Source organism: Gracilinanus agilis, chromosome 1, assembly GCF_016433145.1.
Source record: "Gracilinanus agilis isolate LMUSP501 chromosome 1, AgileGrace, whole genome shotgun sequence".
Lineage (NCBI taxonomy): Eukaryota > Metazoa > Chordata > Mammalia > Didelphimorphia > Didelphidae > Gracilinanus > Gracilinanus agilis.
This window is the reverse complement of record NC_058130.1, coordinates 134,905,324-134,927,046: the sequence shown is the minus strand read 5'-3', so window position 1 is coordinate 134,927,046 and position 21,723 is coordinate 134,905,324. Positions and strand designations below refer to the sequence as shown.

The 21,723-nt window shown below is 41.6% G+C and overlaps 1 protein-coding gene across 1 annotated transcript; it reads right to left on the bottom strand.

Annotated features, from left to right (window-relative positions):
* Positions 1–7,333: 7,333 nt before the first annotated feature.
* MSRB1 (methionine sulfoxide reductase B1) lies at positions 7,334–21,332 on the bottom strand. Its single transcript, XM_044657097.1, has 4 exons — positions 20,980–21,332; positions 13,176–13,324; positions 12,218–12,332; positions 7,334–8,746 (listed from the first exon to the last, which is right to left on the bottom strand). Exons 1-4 carry the CDS (start codon positions 21,029–21,031, stop codon positions 8,715–8,717), a joined length of 348 nt encoding a protein of 115 aa, XP_044513032.1. The 5' UTR covers positions 21,032–21,332; the 3' UTR covers positions 7,334–8,714.
* Between the last annotated feature and the right edge of the window lie 391 nt (positions 21,333–21,723).

Sequence of the window (21,723 nt, the reverse complement as noted above, 5' to 3'; positions counted from 1 at the left end):
AAAAAAAAAAAAAAAAAAAAGCCTCTCCCCATCTAGAAAAACTGAAATGAAAATTCCACCTGTGTAATCCTGTGGTTTAAGAATATTTTTACAGCCCACTTGATTCCAGCCCAGCAGGGCCCTGGCAACAAGCCCAGGAGCACCCCCGGGACAGAATATGTCTCTGAATCCCTGGCCAAAGGCCCCAGACTTACTAAACTTGCCTTGAACATGTGTCTCCACTTCTATTAGGGCCTGAGACAGTCAGGGAACTAGAGTGGGGGGCGGGGGGATGACTCCCCAGAATACCCTGGGGCCAGGTTTAGAGGTCTTTCCCTCAAAGATCTTCCTTGGCCTGAGCTCCTACAGTAGGCCCAAGGCCTGGGCTCCCTGGGCTCCCTGGGCGCTCCCTCTGGATCAGAGGGGTTCGGTTCAATTCATCTTGTATTGATTTAAACTCCTCAAAGTCAAAGATTGTTTCATTTTTGTCTTTGTATCTCCAGTGCCTGGTACATAGTAGCTGTTTCCCAAGTGCTCCCTGATTTATTACTGTCCTATCTGTACTCATTGCTGGGGCCCGCAGAGGGAGAAGGGAGGGAGACAGGAGGAGACATCGTGATCCCTGCCTTCCGTTCGGTTGGCCAGTGGAAAATCATTTTTTAAATGCTATCGAATGGAGTATTAAACAGAGTACATGATGCAAAAATGTAATGGTGATTGTCAGTGACTGTGCCTTGAAAGCCGGGGCTGTTTTTTTGCCTTTCTTTGAATCCAGGGAGCCTGGCATATAGTAGGCATTTAATAAATGATCTCAAAAGGGGACAGCTGGGTAGTTCAGTGGATGGAGAGCCAGGCCCAGAGACAGGAGAGCCTGGGTTCAAATCTGACCCTGGGTAAGTCACTTAAACCCCCATTGCCTACCCTTACCACTCTTCTGCCTTAGAACCAATACACAGTATTGACTCTAAGGTGAAAGGTAAGGTAAGGAGAGGGGGGAGGGGGGAGAGAGAGAGAGAGAGAGAGAGAGAGAGAGAGAGAGAGAGAGAGAGAGAGAGAGAGAGAGAGAGAGAGAGAGAGAGAGAGAGAAATTCACTTTACCCCCATTGCCTAGCCCTTACCACTCTTCTATTTGGAACCAATCCACAGTCTTGATTCTAAGATGGAAGGTAAGGATTTAGTAAAAATAAATAAATAACGGATCTCAAAGGAGGCACCCATTTGGCTCTGTTAACAAAGAGCCAGGTCTGGAGACAGAAAGTCCTAGGTTCAAATTTGACCTCAGAGTCTTCCTTGGAATCATGATTCTAAGACACCAGGTAAGGGTTGTTTTTGTTTGTTGTTTCTTTAACCCTTACATATGTGTTGGTTCTAAGGCAGAAGGGTGGTAAGGGCTAGGCAATGACAGATAAGTGACTTGTCCAGGGTCACAAAGCTAGGAAGTATTCCCTGAGACACTGAGTGGCCCCCTAAAATTTAAAAAATAAAAAATAAATAAATAGTTGTTAACTAATCAAAGGCTCCATAGAAGTAGGACTCCAGGGCTGGGGATAGTAGAACAATCTCATACCCAGAGAACCATAGGAACAAAGATCTAGGGATGGAAAGAGAGATGGAAAAGGAAGGAAACAAGCACTTATTAAGTGACTACTACGTATAAGCATTGCATTTGACAGATTTCATCTCATCTGATCCTCATTTGAGGAAGGGACCAGAGGACATCTAGTCCAATCCCCTGGTTTTACGGATGAGGGAACTGAGACTCAAAAAAACTACAAAGTGCCCAAGATACAGAGGTGGCGAGGCAAAGCTGGGACCAGTCCTTTTTTTTTTTTTTTTTTTTAAACCTTTACCTTCCGTCTTGGAGTCAATACTGTGTATTGGCTCCAAGGCAGAAGAGTGGTAAGGGTAGGCAATGGGGGTCAAGTAACTTGCCCAGGGTCACACAGCTGGGAAGTGTCTGAGGCCAGATTTGAACCTAGGACCTCCCATCTCTAGGCCTGGCTCTCAATCCACTGAGCTACCCAGCTGCCCCCTCAAAGTCCTTTGACTCCAGTTTCCATATCCTTTCCATTTGTCCCACTACATGCACCTTGAAGGATTGGCAGAATTTGCAAAGATGATTTGGTGGGGCTGTCTCTGGGTACCAAGGGAACTGGGCAATAGCTTTGCTCCTGACAGTGTAATGAGAAGTAGCCTGGGGCAACTGCAGTCTGTCTACCCAAGAGCTACCTAGCAATTAGAGAATCGAGGAGTCTTATTTCCTGTCTTGGTACCCAGGTGGCAGCTTTCATCAAAGTCCCGGGGTCCTGAGTGGCCTGAATTGACCTGGCCATGAGCTCTGGCCTCTCTTACACAATGCCTTCTATTACCTAAGATCAGGAAGTTGCCCTGAGTTGCACAAATACTTCTGAAATCCGACTCATAAACACAAATGTGTTTCCTCACTAGTGGTGGTGGGGCTTTATATGGTGCTGACAGTCCCAGACAACGTAAAGACAATTCTGGGCATGTATAGAGAGAAGGCTGCAGATACTAAATTGAACTTTCGAGATTGAAGTCTGGCCGTTAGTACCAACTCTTTGTTCCGTTGTAGCCCAGATAGATAGCTCCTGTCTGTCGCTGCCACAAAATTTAAGACTGTGTCTACAATTCTATGACAAGCCTCCTGTTGGAGCGGTTTGTGAACAGGCCAATCAAAGTCTAGTCTAGGCGGGAGCCCCGAGATATAGAATCTCCCGCTCAATAGAATTTTGAATATGTTTATTTAAAATATGTACATATGTGGAAATGATGAAACAAGCCTTGGAAGGGAGCAGCAGGATTGTCAGCTGCAAGAGGGTTCGAGAGGAGGCTCGATGGGCTCACAGAGGGGGATGGGAGAAGGAAGGCCTGGCGCTCAAAGAGCCCTTTGTTTGCTAGAGAGGAAAATGATGTAGTGGCAATGTGATTCTGATATAACCCAACAAGGACATAGGGTTTAATTTATGATTTCATCTGAAATGTTCCTACTGGAAACACGACTCCACATGCCTCCCCCTTGCCTGGAATTGCGACTGGGAAAAAAACAAAAAGGACCAAGACAGAAACAAACTGATAGCCTGGCTGGAAATCAACAGGATCTCCAAGCCTTAGATTTCCAGGTGCAAAATGTACCCAAGCCCAGCAGGAAGAAGCTTCACCCCTTTGTCTGGAGACCATTTCTCCTGTTTCTCCTTGCTCTACCACCACCGAGTTTCCCAAGCGGCTGCTCCCAGACTGTTTTCAGAAGTGGGGTACAGGGAGCCCAACATTTAAGTTAGAACATTTGCCTTTCCCAGCCTGAGATGGAATTGGCGAGAGATCCTGAAATTCACAACTTATTTTTTTGGGGGAAAAAAAAAAAAAAGGCTCACCACCCATCTTTGACCTTTCCAGACAATGAATTCACAGGGTGAAGAGAGAGTTTCAGAAAGGGTCATCTAGACTTGCATAAAGTGATACGCACATAAGTAATACTAATACTGGCATTCCAAGGGCCTGAACACCTGGTGAATTCTCCATGCTACCAAATGGGACGTATTAAGTATCACCTTCCCTGTTCCGCAAGGTTATGTTTCAGATAAGAGCCACAAAGTTACTAACATTTCATTTTCAATTAGGACAGGTTCCAGGTTATTTTCCCCCCAAGGTCTTGGTTGACACCTGACTGATAAACCTTGGCTCTGGCTAGAACACTTCCTTTTAAGCTCCCAATCAGATATCACTAGACTCTTCCTGGAATTTCCTTTACCAACACTAAGGAAACATTTGCGGTAGAGAAGAGAAAGCTTGGAGGCATTTCCCTATGGAAAAGTGTGAAGATCTTTGCTAATGAGGTTCATCCTCGATTTGTCAATAGCCTGGTGGCACTCAAAGACCTTCCAGCAGAATGAAAGGCTAACCTGGGCAAATGAGAAAAGAAAAGGCCCGCATCTGAGCAGTCAGGATGGTGAGTTAATTGGGCTAACCATGCCTTTATGACTGTGCCAGCCTGCTCATCCCTTAAATTCAAACCATCCCCCTTGGAAACTAAGTTATAAAATAAACAGACAAAGGATCATGTTCCCAGGCACCTCTTGGGCTTTAAAAACAAGCAATAATGCTTAGAGAGCACTTTCCCCCTGAGGCTTTACGGTATCTCCCATCCAATAATTTGATATCCACACAACCACCCCTACATGATTGTTTTTAAGCTGGATGTTGAAAAATGGGCACAGAGAGAAGGAGTAGGAGTAGATCTCGTAAGTCCCTCCTGAGACAAAAATCCTGAGATTTTGATTCTGTGGAATAAAAGAAAGCTGGGTGGGTGGATCCCAAAATGGGTTTGGAATCAAATTCTCAGGAATAAAGCTAGAGCTTGGTCAGCTCAGGCTAGCCCATCCCTAACCCAGGAGTTTTGCTCTGCTGGCTGTTGCTTAAGAAAGGAAAATGGAGGGGGCAACTTCATGGCTCAGTGGATTGAGAGTCAGGCCCAATCCTGGGAGGTCATAGGTTCAAATATGACCTCAGACACTTCCCAGCTGTGTGACCCTGGGCAAGTCACTTAACCCCCATTGCCTAGCCCTTACCACTCTTCTGCCTTGGAGCCAATACACAGTATTGACTCTAAGACAGAAGGTAAAGGTTTAAAAAAAGAAAGAAAGGGAAATGGACAGATTTTCCCTTCCCCCTCCTCTCACCCAAGATATTTTAACAACTGACACATTGACTTTAGCAGGCAAGGTGCTAAGTCACCAAATAGAAAGGACCTCATGGGGTCCTGCCATAACATAGGCGGATGAAGGAGAAATTCTTCAAGTAAAGGAGATAGTCTTAAAAGTAACCACACCAAAGGCAGAGCTGGGATCAGAGGCTTTATCTGCACTTTGAAGCTCCAGCAAAAATCTGATTAAGGAACAACAGTAACCAAATCAGCCCTGGAGCTAAGCTTTATTTCCAATCTGGGAAGAAGTACCGGAGTATAGCTGTGGGAAGTCCATGAAAGAGGAAGTCAGAGAAGAAAGGGAAGAACATGATTAAAGGGAGAGAGGGGCGGGGGAAGGGAAAAGAGGTGATTGGGGCACAGATTTTCTGAAGGTTTTTGAAAGAGCAAGAAAAGGCAAATCTCACCCCAGCAGTGGCAGAGGCATCTGACACCTGAATTTCAACCCAATGATCTGAAGGGCAGGAACGGGGGAGGAGGGAAGTTACGGCCAAAATATCCAAGGCTCTGAGACTTAAAATTCAATGAACTCCCAATGTCCAGAGTCCTTCCACTTGTGCCCTTCCTCAACCCTTCCACACCTCAGCAGAGATCTCTTTAGCGATTCAGAGGCAGCTGGTAGGATAGTCAGTAGAGCTCTAGGTCTAGAGTAGAGAAAATCTGAGTTCAAATCTAGTCTCAGGAACTCATTAGCTATGTGAACCTGTCGAGCCACTAAATCTTGGCTTTCCTGTTTCCTCAACTGTAAAATGGGGATTAAAAAAGAAAAGCACTGACCTCCCAGAGTTATTATGAGAATAAATTAAGATTTTTTTAAAAACTCATACCCTCTATCCTAGAATCGATACTAAGTATCAGTTGTAAGGCAGAAGAGAGGAAAGGGCTAGTCAAATGGAGTAAAGTGACTTACTCAGGGTCACACAGATAGGAAGTGTCTGAAGAGGATTTGAACCCAGGTCCTCCCAACTCTAAGCCTAGCTTCTCTATCCACTGAGCCACCTAGCTGCCCCAAAATGAGTAAAAAGTGCTTAGAATCTGGTACATAGAAATGCTCATCCTCTTCGCCTCCCCCTACTTGCTGTGACCAGTTGAATTCATCACTTAGTTACCAACCTTCTTTGAAGTGAAGGAGGCTGGACCTCAGATAACTGATGCTGACAGGCTTTGAAGCTTGGTCAGCACAGCCTTGAAAGGCCAGGGTAACTCCACAGCATGAAAAATTAGAAAACTTATCAAAATTTTATAGAAACGTTTGTGAAGGACTTTTAGGATAGTTCTCTAGTTTTCAGCTGATAGATTTTAGATATCTCCATTAAAGACCTTCTTAACTATTTGGCTCTGCAATCTCCAAGGCTATGCCAGTGAAATGCAAGCACAGGCTCTGCCAAGCTGCAAAGGCTCTGAAAAAAGGCCCCTTCACTGGATAATACTACTATAGTATGTTATGTTTTGCACAGGACCTACACCAGTGAAATCTCAGATGCTGGAGGTATCGTAAGTAAGTCCCAAGATAAGTGAATTAGGGACAGGCCGCAGAAATCCTTTTACATATTGGACATCTCATTATTTTTGCTTTCTTAGTACTGTTTTAAATATATATTACTTTCACTTTCCCTGGGCATCCATCATTCCCCAAACTCCTACTCCCATCACTACTGCCATCACGATCCCCACTACTTAGCCCAAGAAATAATACAGCCCAGGGTAAAGTTCATAAGCTTTTTGTCGTGAGAACACAAGTTCTTTAGGACAAAACCATTACTGATTCAGCAATGACAGCCTGGCTTAATCTCTAGCTAATGCACAGAATCAGCAGCTAAATTGTATCCCCCTCCTTTTCCTTCCCTATCTCTCTGCTCTTTACAAACAGCTAATTACACCACATAGTGAGATGGGTCAGACTCTACAGATGGAGAAACAGAGATGCAGAAAGGTTAAGTGTCTTCTTGCTCAAGGTTGCACAGTGTGTCAAGCAAACAGCCAAGAACTGACTCCTGATGTCTTCAGACTCTAACAGCTGCTCTCACTATGCTTTACAATTAGAAAAGAAAAAAAAAAAAAGCACAGATATGTACATGACAATTTTTCCAACATTAAATAAAGGGCAAAGTAGATTCAAAATGATACAAATTTTTATTCAAATCATGGTTTTTCTTTTCTTCTTCTTTTAAACCCTTACATTCGTAGTATCAATTCTTTGAAAGACTGGCAGGGGCTAGGCAATTGGGGACCAATGACTTGCTCAGGGTCACACAGCTAGAAAGTATCTGAGGCCACATTTGAACCCAAGTCCTGTAGTCTCCAGACCCACTTTTCCACTGAGCTACCTAGTTGCCCCTCCTACATCATGGTTTTCCAATGAAATATTTTTTTTTTGTCCAATCATTGCCACATGGAGAGAGAAAACAAGAAGTCTCAAAGCAGCTGTGCTTAACTTAGCAAAATAAGTCTTAGAGAACTGCCTAAACCTCAAAGAGGTTAAGTGACTTGTCCATAGTTACACAACCAGCAAATGTCAGAGATGGATTTGGAACCAAGATCTTTCTGTCTCCAAATCCAGAACTCTTCTCTTCCAGGCTGCTTCTTCTAGGATAATGGCAAGGTAAAAATTTTCCTAAGGATGACACATATTGCTCAGTGTCATTATCTCTTTATTACAAAAAAGGTGACTAGTATATAGGAGAACTGATGAAGTATATATATGTAAGCCATAATGATGAATCTCTTCTTTGCTGAAAATGAATCAATCTCTAACATTTATAATGGATCATGTCTAAGAACTTCACATTGTTTGTATTAACAGGACTACCATGTGCAAGGTACACATTGTGCTAATCAGCAAAGGAGGGATCTTGGCCTTCCTGGGTCTCTGGCACTATCAAAAAAGGCAATATGTCTTGGGAACTATAAGCTATGAAAGGCCTTCCCTTCAATCAACCTATGGGAAATGATGAGGCTTTTTGCTTCTCTCTGCCAGAGAAATGACTATAGATATTAAATGAGGGTGGTACCAGACAAAATACTTAAAAGTAGTAAAGGAAATAGTCCTTCCCACATTCAGAGGTAATTGACCAACTAGGTGTTTCCTAAACCTAAGAAACCCAAGTTGCAGTGAAACATTTAAAAATATATCTTTAAAATCTATCTTTTGCAAATAAAGACCAAAAATATTTGTCCCGTTTTCTGGTCTGGTCACTAACCTTCATCACCATGGCCATCCTATAAGGGTTTAACCAGGGCAATTCATACTGTGACCCTAAACCAAAATAACAGGAAAAGATTTTCAGGATTTGCATTCTTTCCTAAAGCTTCATGGAAATCTGGTATTCATACTACTTAAAGTCAATCAAATTCTCTTTCAAAACTAGACCACCTGGAGTACAAAAGATCATCATTTAGAACTTCTGAAGTGTAGAGGGCAAGCTGAAAGAATAGGATAAGATTAAACAGGAAATGAATGGCTGACTAACATTAAGAATTCCATCTCCATATGGTCAAAAGTTTAGAAAAATCTAAAAATTTTAAGTATTTGAAATTTACACTCTCACTAAAAAAAAAAAATCAAATTCTAACGTGGCTCTACAAATGTGTGCAATAAGTATTCATCAGTGAGTTTTTACTTCTCATTCCCTAAATATTGTTTTTTTACCTAGAAAGAACCTACCTAAAGGAAATGAAGAGAGGCAGCCCAGAAACTTGGATTAGACTCGTGTTGGATTTGGACTAAGAGGATCTGGGTTTAAATCCCCTCTCTGTCATCATTTGTGTGTCCTTCAGAAGTTCTGTCCACTTCTCTGGCCTTTACTTGTCTCAGCTGTAAAGGAGAGACTAGATGGACTTAAAGGTCCCTCCCAGATCTATATCTAGGATCTTCTGACTTCAAGGCCTTTGTAGTTTCTTCAGTAGTCTTTCAGTCCGATGGTCTAAATTTTTATGAAGTCCATTAATTGATGATTACAAAGTAAATTGGTGGTTGCAATTTGTCCATAACCAGTATTTCCTCTCTACTGCCCAATTACTTTCCCTTTGGGGCTGAAGTTTCATTACCTAAGAAAAAGAAAAAAAAATAGTTTTAATTTTGCCCATGCTAAACCACTTTGGGCAGCTGGGTGGCCCAGTAGATACAGTGTTAGGTTTGGAGACAAGAAAATTCATCTTTCTGATTTTTAAATCTGATCTCAGACACTTACTAGCTGTGTGACCCTGGGCAAGTCACTTAACCCCATTTGTCTCCATTTCCTCATCTGCAAATAATCCAGAGACAGAAATGGCAAATCACTCTAATTTCTTTGCCAAGAAAATCCCAAATAGGGTCATGAAGAGCCAGACATGACTGAAAATGATTGCACAACAATACTGAACCATCACATATCTGAGAAGGTCTTCCCATTAAAATGAGATCAAGATAATTTCTATTTATCTGACATCATCTGGGTTAAAAAACTCCAGAGGAGTCCCCACATGCTCCATATATTCTCTAGCCTCATTTACACAGACTGAGTTCTGGCTATGACACATCGATATATCTCACAAAGTAGATATAGTCATATGATACAGTCATATGATTAGTCAGTCAACCAGTTCTCTTCAGAAGCAGGAACCCAAGATCCCTGTAAGTCTTCTTTTACCTCCACAGTAAAACAGGCTACAAGGCTAATCAGCTATTGGCTTTATGTGCATAGGACTGAGAAAGCCCTTGTCAGCACTCCCAGCATTTAGATTGTGGTGATCAAGACTGCTGGCATTATTGGCTGGTTCAGAAAGTCAGAAAGAGGTGGAAGGAACCTTTGAGACCATTTGGATCTGTCATCCTCTGCTCCAATTTACATGAGAAAACTGGGGCCAAGAGAAGCAACTTGTTCAAAATCACAAGCAAGAAATGTCTTTCCTTTACTCAAGGATCTTTGTCAAGTTAGGAGGAACCTAATCTTTGTGATCTGGATTTCTAAACCAATAAATTCAAATGTTTTGGACCATGAGCTTTTAGGAATTTTGGCAGAATAACTTCATCCCTCTGCTTTAAAATTTTTTATATTTGTCCAGTAATCCTCAGAAAATAAAGTTTCATTTATCTAAATCAATGATTCCCAAAGTGGGCGCTACCACCCCCTGGTGGGTGCTGCAGCAATCCAGGAAATCGGTGATGGCCCCAGGTGCATTTATCTTTCCTATTAATTGCTATTAAAATTTTTAAAAAATTAATTTCCAGGGAGCTAAGTAATATTTTTTCTGGAAAGGGGGCAGTAGGCCAAAAAAGTTTGGGAACCACTGATCTAATGATAACTCAAATTTATAGAGCTTTCAAATCTGTAAAGCACTTTACATATGTCATTCAATCCTTGCAACAGTTTTGTAGGTATAAGAAAATGAGGATCTCAGATGTTCTCAGATGTGTAAGAAAACCAAAGGAATTGGGGATTAGGGGAACAAATAGTTAAATGAGGGATTTGGGTGAACCACACTGACTCTATCACGTGAGCTAGCTCAGTTCTCTTTCTATTCAAGTATAGGCTTAATCTAAATTCTTTCTTGTGAGAATAGCTTATTCATTTCTGGGAATTGAGAGAAATTACTGTATTGTTTGAACCTCATCTTGTATGGCTGGGAAACTGGACCACTTGTACCTGCTAGAGACCCTTAATCAAGAACCTAGGTTATACTAACCAGAAACACAACTAGATCCTAGGAGTGATATAAGGAGTTTTCTCATAATTGTACATTTCAAACAACCTATGTGTCTTATCTCAAAATTGGCCCCATACTAATCAATCATTGTTTCCATGTTCCTTTGTTTACAAATACTTGATAATAAAAAGAAAAAGAACACCCTCCCAACAAAGATGTTTTGTCAATTAAAACAAATTCTTTCCCACATTGGCCCTTGCCCAATGTAAGTCTGTCTACATTTTAGGTCCTGAAATCAGAGAGATATTATACAGGAGATAATATTTGCAAAGCACATTAGCATGGTGACTGGCACAGAGAAGAAGCTTCAGAAATGCTCCTTCCTATCCCTGCCTCTGATCCATAGTGGTTGTGTGGTCATGGACAAGTCTCTAGGCAACTTTCTAAGAACATAAATTACAGAAGAGCAGTTGATCTGCATTGGTAGGTATTTCCTCACTGGCAATTCTCTCAATCAATTAAATCACAGGTCCAGATCCAAAAATAAGTGTATAGCTCTGATTCAGTCTCCTTAATCTGTGTCAGATTAAGATGCTAGAGTATGTCCACACAGGAACAATAATAGGAAAAAAAGACAAGTTGGTGGCATTCAATGCCTGGGAGTGGAATGAAAAATAGGAGACATGCAATAAAAACCAAAGAGAGGCCTCTTCTTCACTTGTGAGAACTATCTCCGTCTTGAAATCTAAACACTTGTAAACACTTCTCTAGGTGTATGTTAGTTCCTCTCTAGGAGAACACAAGCTCTTTAAAAACACGGACTGCTGCATTTTTGTCTATATACTCTGTGCCTTGCCTAAATAGTGGGAGCTTAATAAACAGTTATTAAACTTCAAGATATCAACACCTTCTGAAATTCTTGGTGAGACTTTAGGCCTTTGATCAATGCAATGAATGACAAACCACGACTCTAGAGGCCTAATGAGGAAGCCGGCTGTCCTCTCCTGATGAAGAGAGGAGACAGGACCTAAAATGTAGACAGACTTACATTGGACAAGGGCCAATGTGGGAAAGAATTTGTTTCAATTGACAAAACATCTTTGTTAGGAGGGTGTTCTTTTTCTTTTTATTATTCAATTAGAGGAGGGAGGAAGTAGGAGGGAGAGGAAATAAATGCTTGTTAATTAGAAAAAATAAAAGAAATAGCTGGTCAGAGACACCTCCCCCACCTGTAATCATGCTTATGGCAAGTAGGGTGTTTAATGACTAAAAGGAACCAAAGAAGGATTAGAGAACAAATGAGGCCATAGGATGATCAGAACCATAAATCTTTCAACAAATACACTTCCCAATCTTAATTAGATTCCATACATCTTTGACAGAGAAGGGCATATTTGGCAACACATTAAGTTCTTATGGGCAACATTTATGTTGAGGGTGCCAGGCAAAGCAAGTAACAAATGTTTTAAGAGGGCTCCATGTCTATAGAATGTAAAATTGGTAGCTAAAATACATGGCAACAAAACTGCTGCCCCTGCCTACAATCTGTGGGCTCCCAAGGCCCCTGAAGAAAGTCTTCACTCACAGGTGCTTTTTTGGGGTATCAGCTATTACTCAGGCGAAACCATTTCCAAAGACTATGGACCCTACAGTCAGCCCCACACACTGTATGATCCTCAAAGTCCCTCGCCCTCACCAAGACTCAGTTTCCAAATCTGTAAAATGAAGTGGTTTGCCTAAATGGTCTTTAAGGTCTTCTCTGGATCTAATAGCCTAATACGATTTTCACTGAAATTAGAAATGTAACGTGATCATTTCTTCTGAAAATGAAAAGCAAATTCACTCAGAAATTACTATATTAGAAAGCACCACCCCACCGGAGGGAGAGCTCACCTTTAGGAACGAACTTCAGGGAGCTACTGAATATTCAGAATCGGGACTGGCCCTTCTTTGGCCCATCGTTGATAAACTCATGACCCAAGCCATTGCCACACTTGCCACAGGACACCTATAAGTGGGTCAGAGGAAGGAACATGAGATTTCAAAAGGTCATCCTAGAACTTGGGTTGATTATAAAATACATATACACATACAAACATATTATTGCTTTAATAACCAGTCTAGACATAAATTAGTAAAATCATGGATTATTTGCTTTTACTCTTTTATACAAAGCTCATTGTTGTACCTTGATTTTTAGTCATTAGAGAATAGAGTCCTTTTATTCACAATGTCACAAGAATGACAATGGAAAGGAAAATACAATAAAACTATTTTGGCCTCGGAGAAGAGTTGAAAAATGCACCTCTCTCCCTTTACTAAAGAAGTGTGGGATGATAGGTATGGAATATTACTTAACTATCAGACTGTACTGATTTTGCTGATCCATTTTCCCTCCCTTTTTTCCTGGCACAAAGAGTGGCTTAAGTGGGAAAGAGGATATTCAGAAATGAATGTGATATGAAAATGAAACATTCTTTTTAGAGTTGTTTCAAATGGTTTTTTTAAATCATTTTACATTTAAATTTTACACATTTTACATTTCAGACCAGTCTCAAAAAATCTTATATAGGGGCATCTAGATGGCTCAGTGGATAGAGTGCTGGGCCTGGAGATGGGAGGATCTAGGTTTAAATCTGGCCTCAGACACTTCCTAGCTGTGTGACCCTGGGCAAGTCACTTAACCCCTATTGCCTAGCCCTTGCTCCTCTCTCTTTGAGTTGTTACTATGACAAAAAGTGTGTGTGGGGGGGGAATCTTATATGGTATCACTTCTCAGCCAAGCAAATCCTAATGCCTAAGAAAGTAAAATTACTGAATTTGTTAATGCATCTAAAACACTTTCCCTTACCTTTAAGGCTTCTGGCCGGCCAAATTCTGGCCGCTTAGACACACTGTCAGCATGTATTGTCTCAGTGAAGGCTGGCCATGGGGAGGAATGTTGATACTTTGAACGACTGGAAAAGAGCTCATAGCCACACTTGGCACAAACATAGATACCTAAAAAGTAAAACACAGAAACTGTCAGTTTCCTAGCCTTATATGTGGCAAGATCCCTTTTCTCATCTATTATAAAAGTAATCTGTGTCCCACCAATGGTTAAAAACGGTTTCAAATCCTTTAAGTAGGGACTACTCTGAAAGAAAAGGGATGAATGATTTGACTTTAACACTGATGTCCAAAACAGTGTCTCAGCAGTAAGACAGCCAGTTTGCTTTGGTTCTTAGGTCACAGAACTGGAAGGAACCTTAGAGGCCGTGGAGTTTGACCCTCTCACTTTACAGACGAGGAACAGCTAGTAAGTCCCAGAGGTGGGATCTGAACAAAAGTCTGCCTGACTTTTAAGTCAAGCACTCTGTCCACTGGGAAAGAAACAACAGATAAATAATAGGGCATGATTAAGGCTAAAAATATATGCATAGTAGTAAGGTTTCAGCAACTGATCCTACCGGGCCCCTTGGCATCTTTAAAAAAAAAAAAAGGAGGGAGGGCAGCCAGGTGGCTCAGTGGATTGACTCAGGCCTAGAGACAGTCTTGGGTTTAAATATGACCTCAGACACTTCCTAGCTGTGTGACCCTGGGCAAGTCACTTAACCCCCATTGTCTTGCCCTTACCACTCTTCTGCCTTAGAACTAATACACAGTAGTGATTCTATGACAGAAGGGAAGGTTTTAAAAAATAATAAAATTTAATTTTAAATTTAAAAAAATTTTTTTAAAGGAGGAGAAAGAAGCAATCAGAGACAGTGGAAGAGGCCCATATGAGCTCTTGTTAAACTGACCCTGTGCCACTAAAATCAGATGTTAAGAAGAAGCCAGGTGGCTCAGTGGATAGAGGGCCAGGCTTGGAGATGGGAGGTCCAAGTTTCAAATCTGGCCTCAGATATGTACTAGCTGTGTGATCTTGGGCAAGTCACTTAACCCCAAGTGCCTAACCCTTACCACTCTTGGAACCAATATTTAGTATTCGTTCTAAGGCAGAAGAAAAGTGTTTTTAAAAAAATGTTTTTTAAAGATCAGAAGTTAGGTACTGGTAATTTCCAGTTTTTCATTAACAAATGTTAACATGCAGGGACATTAGACAGAACAGAGGGATTCAGTCCTTTTTTACTTTGTTACTATTCATATTATTATGCTTCTGCACTATGAAGTACAGTGTCAGGAGAGAATAGTCTATGTTCAGTTTCACTGAGCCAGTCTCCTAATTTCGAATTCCTAATCTGTGGTTTGGTGTGCCATCCACTGGAGAAGGAAAACAATTCAACTTGGCTACAGAAGATCCTAATCAGAGAACTCAAGCCATGTTCCAGCTTTTACTTTTCACTTTCTTAAGACTTTTCAATAACTTCCAATTTCTGTATCCTCTGCCCTTTCCAGGAGGCATTGGCAAGGACAATTAAAATCAACAAACATCCAGCCAAGATTTTTTTTTTAAGCCCTTACTTTCTGCCTTAGTAAAAGTTCTAAGAAAGAACAGCAAGGGGTTAAGTGACTTGCCCAGGGTCATACAACTAGGAAGTATCACATTTGAACCCAGGACCTCCCAACTCTGGGCCTGGCATCCTATCCACTGTGCTACTTAGCTGCCCACCACCACCACCACCCCAGCCACATTCCTAATTTCCAGTAATAGTAGCTCACTAAATTAGGTAGACAGCGGTTTATGATCTGATTTATTCTTCACAACAACCCTTCAAAGGAGGCAGAACAGTAATTCTTATCCCAATTTGATACATGAAGATCCTGACTCCAGTGGTTTGTCTGAAATCACACAGCTAGTGTCCAAGCAAAGACTCAACACTTCACTATGCCAGGTTGATTCCCTCTAAAGCAGAGAAATTTGCCACAGTCACAACTTATGCTTACTAGACATAAGAGGGTTTAAAAGCATACCGGAGAAGGCAAATAGAAATGAAAGAAAGATGAACACAAGTTGATTGCCAAATGAAAAGGATAGAGACCGAATAATAATAAAAAAAAAAAAATCTACATTCACCAGGTCTGGAGTTGGAAGGACTTGAGTTCTAGTCTGGTCTTAGATACTTTCTAGCTGTGTGACCCTGGGCAAGTCACTTAACCTCCATTGCCTAACCCTTACTACCTCTTTTGCCTTGAAACCAGTACTTACAACTTGTGAGGAAGATTAATAAATGAGTATTTAGGAGACTTAGCAGGCAGGGCTGAAGGATTCTAAATGGAATGGGGAAGCAGGAAGTGTTGCCTCTGCCTCTGAGACAGACTCCATGTATTCTAAATACTCATTTATTGATCTTCCTCACAACACCACTGATTCTAAAACAGAAGGCAAGGATTTTTTCTTTTTTAAGCCTACATTCCACATATAAAAATGAGTAACAAAATACAGACAATGTGGAACCATCTTTTTTTTATTTCCAAATTAAATGCTAAACATTTATAAACAGATTAATGCTAGATTAACTTAAACTCCGGCCCAGAAAGAGAGTTTGAAGAGATCTATTGGACACCTGGTAATCCAAATCCAACCCAGCTGGGTGGCAGGCATGCTAGGTAGATCCCCCAAAGGAGGGAAGGGGCACACTTATCAGGCGTGCTCCAGGATCATTCCTCCTAACTCATTCCACTCAGCTTCCTTAGCTGTTCAGTTTCAGCTCCAGATGGCAAAGATCCCTCTCTTAGCCTGATTTGGGCTGTAGCAGGGTTCATAAGCAAGTAAAAGTGGAGTCACATGGATGTGGTTGGCCAGTGAGTTCTCTAATTAACTTGATGACATTACAAGGAGGTGAACCCTTGGGATTTCAATTGCATCCCAGAGTGGACCCCTAACTACCTATTGTTACCCAGTCAGAGGGTAGGATCTGGAGGGAAAGAAAATGAATCCAGTCTTAGTCTTAGTTTAAGATGTCCAAACCAGACTGTGTGCCCTTCCCCTAGAACTGCCCCCTGGGCATTTCCATCTTTGCATCTTTCCTCAAACCCTTATTCCCATTTTTTGCTTTCTGAACTCCTATACATTCTTCATCATTCCTTATAGCACAATAGTATTCCATCACCATCATATACCACAATTTTTCCAGCCATTCCCCAATCAATGGACACCCCCTCTTTTTCCAATTTTTTGACACCACAAAAAAGCACACCTGTAAATATTTTTATACAGATAGAACCTTTCCCGTTTGTTTCTTAAATCTCTTTGGGATACAAATCCAGTAGTGGTATAGCTGGATCAAAGGGCATGCATTCCTTTAAAGCCCTTTGGGCATAATTCCAAATTGCCTTCCAGGATGGTTGGATCAATTCACACCACTAGCAATGTATGGTTATGTATGCCACATCCCCTCCAACATTTATTATTTTCCTTTACTGTCACACTGGCCAATCTTTGAGGTGTGAGGTGGTACCTCAGAGTCAAAACCCTTATTTTGATTTGCATTTCTCTAATCAGGAGGGATTCAGAACATTTTTTCATAAGATTATTGATAATTTTGATTTCTTCATCTGAAAACTACCTATTCATATCCCTTGACCATTTGTCAGGTGGGGAATGATTTGATTCCTCATAAATTTGACTTAGATCTTTATATATTTGGGAAATTAGATCTTCATCAGAAAATTTTTTTATAAAAAATTTTTCCCAAACCTTTCCTGACCGCCTTGGTCAGAAGCAAGACATCATTCTTTTGACCTCTCAGAACATTTTGTAATACTCACCTCATTGCTATATATGCACATTTTCAGTGCTGGATCAAAGTCAATTGTTATTACACAACTACACCCTCCTCATGGAAATTACTTTTATTTACTTATATGTTTAAAAGTGTGTTTCCTGATAATAAAATGGAAACTCTCCAGCCCCCAAAAAGAAAGGAGAAAATGTGCCTCCCTCCCTTTATAGGGGCGAGGGGCCTACCCAGATGTGAAACGCAGTCCTGTCAGACTAGCTGAAGTGTTGGTGAGTTTTGCTGAAGTGCTTTTAAAATTCTTTGTTACAAGAGATGGCTGGCTGGAGAGTGAAGAAATGTAACCAGAAAATAAAGTGATATAGAAACATGAGACTCACCATTTTTTAAAACCTTTACTTTTTGTCTTGGAATCAATATTAAGTATTGGGTCCAAGGCAGAAGAGTAGTAAGGGCTAAGCAGGAGTTAAGTGACTTGCGAAGTCTGTTGAAGAAGTGTCTATGGCTAGATATGAACCCAGGGCCTCCTGTCTCCAGGCTAGGTTTTCTATCTACTGAGCCACCTAACTGCCCCGAGATTCACTTTTTCTTTTAAAAAAAAAAAAAATAAGTGAGCACCCTGAGGATGGGGACTTTAGTTTTGTCTTTGTATCCCTAGTACCAAGCACAGAGAAGGAGGTACTTCAAGCTTATTGAGGTACAGCTCTCACACTAAGTATCTGTGTGAGCCTGAGCAAATCCTCAACCTCTCCGAGACTCCATTTCATAACCTGCAAAATGGAGGCTTATACTACTTATTTTACATAACTTCTAAGCCCCAAACATTCTAAGAGTCTCTGATTATATGATTAAATCCCAAAGGGAAGGAGAGGAAAAAATACCCAAGGTTATAAAAAAAAAGTTTTAAATCTTAAAGCACTATATAAATATTGTATCATTATAGTCTATCCTATGCTCTGGTTATTGTATAGCACTGAATATTTAACACAAATATAAATAGGGCAGATTATAATAATAACCATATCCTTTTGTGGGGCAAGGGAGAGGAGGCAATCTTTCACCTAGCATAATACTTTGTGCTTAACAGTGGCTATTTAAGGATCAATCCTCTTCAATTCCCTCATGAAATCACAGATCCAGACCAAAAAATAAAATCCTGTGAGATAGATACTACAGATATCTTCATACCCATTTTAGAGATAAAAAGAGATTCAGAAAGTCAAGTGACTTGACTAAAAGTATTAATGGCTACATTTCAGCATGGGTCTTTCTGATTTCTAAGTCTAGCCTTCTGACAACCACATATGAAAAAATAGAGTTCTGAGAACTAAATCCCATATGTTCAGGTGTCCAAAATGAACTTATTACGGTTTAATAATGCTTGGTCTTTAAATACACAAGGAAACCACAGCCTTGGCTAAATAATTTCCCTTTTCTGAGCTTTAATTTCCTCATCTGTAAAATGAAGAAAGAAGTTGGACTAAATAACTTCTAAGACCTGAACATTCTAAGAGGCTGTGATTATATGATTAAATCCCACATAGGGAAGGAGAGGCAAGAATATTCAGACACAGTTGCCTTCTTCTGAACCTTGGCTGGCTGAAGCCAAGTCCTGAATCTGTCAGGCTTGCTGAATTCAAGTGAACTGAGTGAGCTTCCTACCTGCCTATCGATATACTGAGGATTAGAAACAAAGAAATCCTGAACACCCCAGAAGGGATAACCCCTTAGTATCCAGGAAAAGCTCACAAAGCTTATCAGAAACCCATCATTCAAGAAGGATAATTTAACAAAGGATAATGTAAAATTGACTTTATACAATAGTAGGCTTCTTAAGATTCCTTTATAAAAAGATTCTTGCTAAATGTTGACACCTATGAATAAGAAAATAAGATATAATTCAACGTAAAATAAAAATGAAAATGGACCTGGATCCTAAAACCGAATTTGCTACTTATTATCTGTATGATCCTGGCCAAGTCCCCTAACCACAGAGAGACCAAGTTTCCTCATTCATAAAAGGAGATTGGGCTTAATGGCCTTTAAGGTTCTTTCCCATTTGAAGTTTATGATTCTATGGTCTTCCATTCCTTTCAAATCCAAATCTATAAAACTAGGTAAAAGAAAATGAAGGGGAAAAAAATGAATCAGAAGGTACAGTTCATTCGAGCTTCCAGAAGCCCTTTTTCATGAAAGAGAAACACAACTAGTTATATAAATAGTGGAGGGGAGGAGAACAGTAAAATTAGGACAGATTGTACTTGGCAAAAGGCCTTAACAAGATTTTATTTTCATCACGTCACCAAGGGGCAAAGAACCTATGGGGGGAGGGTACAGTGATGCTGGAGGGTGAGACAGAAGGCTGGAGAGGCAGGGAGCAAGGGGCAAAGAAGTCAGACTCCAGCTGCCCTGAATGTTTTCTTAAAATTTTCATGAGGCCAGGGCTTAGGATGACATCAGATGAATAAACCCCAAAGGTTATAGTGGATGGGGTGGGAGGGAGTGGGGAGAGTAAAACATTGCCCAGACCCCTTGTTAAAAGACTCAATTTTACCCTACAAAGTGTCAGCCTTTCTCAATAACATATCCCCTGGAGCCCTCTAACACTTTCTCCAAAGTTCCCCTTTAGAAATGAAGCTTCAGGAGGCAGCTGGGTGGCTCAGTGTACTGAGAGCCAGGCCTAGAGATGGAAGGTCTTAGGTTCAAATGTGGCCTCAGTCATATTCCAGCCGTATTACCCTGGGCAAGTCACTTAACCCCCCCATTGCCTAGCCCTTACCACTCTTCTGCCTTAGAAACAATAAAAAATTAAATAAATAAATAAAAATATAAAAAATGAAGCTTCAGTTTCCCTTCATCAAACAGAAAAGTCCTTAACAACCTCCTTAATATAAGATCTTTCAGAACCTAAACCCACTAATGGGTTCACAATAACCTTCACTATGTCCTCACAGACCTCCCACACACAGTTTAACACATAACTTGCTTCTCACTGATAGGAGATATCTGAATGCTAATTAAAAGCCACTTAGGAGTAGAAAAACTTAAGGAGCAAAATGGACCACTAAGCCACAGGGGAACTGCTTTAAAATTAGTCATGTCAAATGTACTATACTTTTCTTTTTTTCTAAGGATGTCAGTGAGAAGATGCTCCATTGTTGCTGCCCAAGAGTACAATATGGACAGATTGCTGGACTTGTAGTCAAGAAGACCTGGGTTCAAATCTTGTTTCTGAAAATTTACTATCTGTGTAACCATGGACAGATCATTTAACCTCCTCAGTAAAATGAGGGGTCATATCTAAAGTTTCTTCCAATTTGAAATCTGTGATTCTTTGATTCTTTGTTAATGAATTAAAACAACTTCAAACAGAAAGTTCAGTTAAAATTTTTTGTTCTCAGGAAAAAATAGTGTCTTTAAAAAAAGTAGATATTTTACTAAACAGTTATTTCCTTCAATGTTTTAAAACTGATCCCTGGTTGCAAACATTACATTTTGTAGTTATTTCTTTATTTTTAAGATAGTCGTTTCCTCTGAATTATTAAAGTTTTTTTAGCCTGCATTTTGTTTCAATAAAAGCCTTTTCCCATGGGAAAAAAAAATCTCATTGAAGCGATATCCCTTTCCAACAGAAGAGGTTAGCGACAACCCCACTCCTTTGACACTCTGAAACAGTAACTTCCATAAAAGGGCCTACAGGTTTGCAAAGAGCTTTCCCCTCCACTGCCCGGAAGGTATTGTTCGCTCTATTTTACAGAAGAGGAAACTGAGGAGATTTGCCCAGGACTTTAGGAACCTGGTTCTGGGGCGGGATTCGAAAGCAAGGTTCCTGCCCGGCCAAGTCCAAGGCTGACTCCCCCACACATTTGTTCCACCCGCCCCGCCTAGTCATTCCACCCAAGCAGATTGATTGGACCCTCCTTCTCCCCTGCCTCCCTCCTGAGCGGAGAGGCTTCTACTCTTTTCTAGCAGGCCCGGGACCCCAAAGCCAGTTACCTGGCTCAAAGTGGTTCTGGAAAACCTCTCCGCCAAAGGAACAGAAAGACATGGCGACAACCACCACACACACACACTCGGGATCTCAAAGCGTACTCGCCACCGGCCGCTAGGCTCGTCCGGGTCTCACCGTAAGACCCGCCCCCTCCCGCGGAGGAAGGAGGGGATAGAAAGGAACAGCTTTGCAAGCCCCGCCCCCTGCCGCGCGGGAGTGGGGAAGAGAATTCCAAGAAGCCACGCCCCCGAAATGTAGCCCTTCCAACTCCAACCCCAGTGGTCTCAGCCGGATTCTGCAGTAAGGCTCGCCCCGGGCCGCGCGGGAACGGGGAAAGAAAGAGATAGCCCCGAAAGCCACGCCCCCAGCTCCTACTCCTGCGGCCTCAGCAGCGTGTCGGAGACTGCAATAAGCCGCACCCTCGCCGGGCTCCGGGGTTCTTCAACAAGCTCCACCCCAGGCCGGGCAGGGAGAGGGAGGAGAAGAGAAAGAGACTCCTCAGCAATCCCCGCCCCCGCCCCGCCCCACCCCCGCCGCGCCTCTAGCTGTTTCAGATAGTTCCGCCCACCCCAGCTCCATCTCTGGAGTCCTCTGCGGAGTGCCGGAGCCTATAATAAACCTGCCTAGTCCCTGGCCGAGCCTCGCGCTGGGCTCCCAAATGTTCCAGCTAGCCCCGCCCCCCCAGGCCACTCTCTGCTTCTTTTCAGGGGGCTGGGCTTCTTAGCTAGCCACGCCTACAGCCGCCCTTC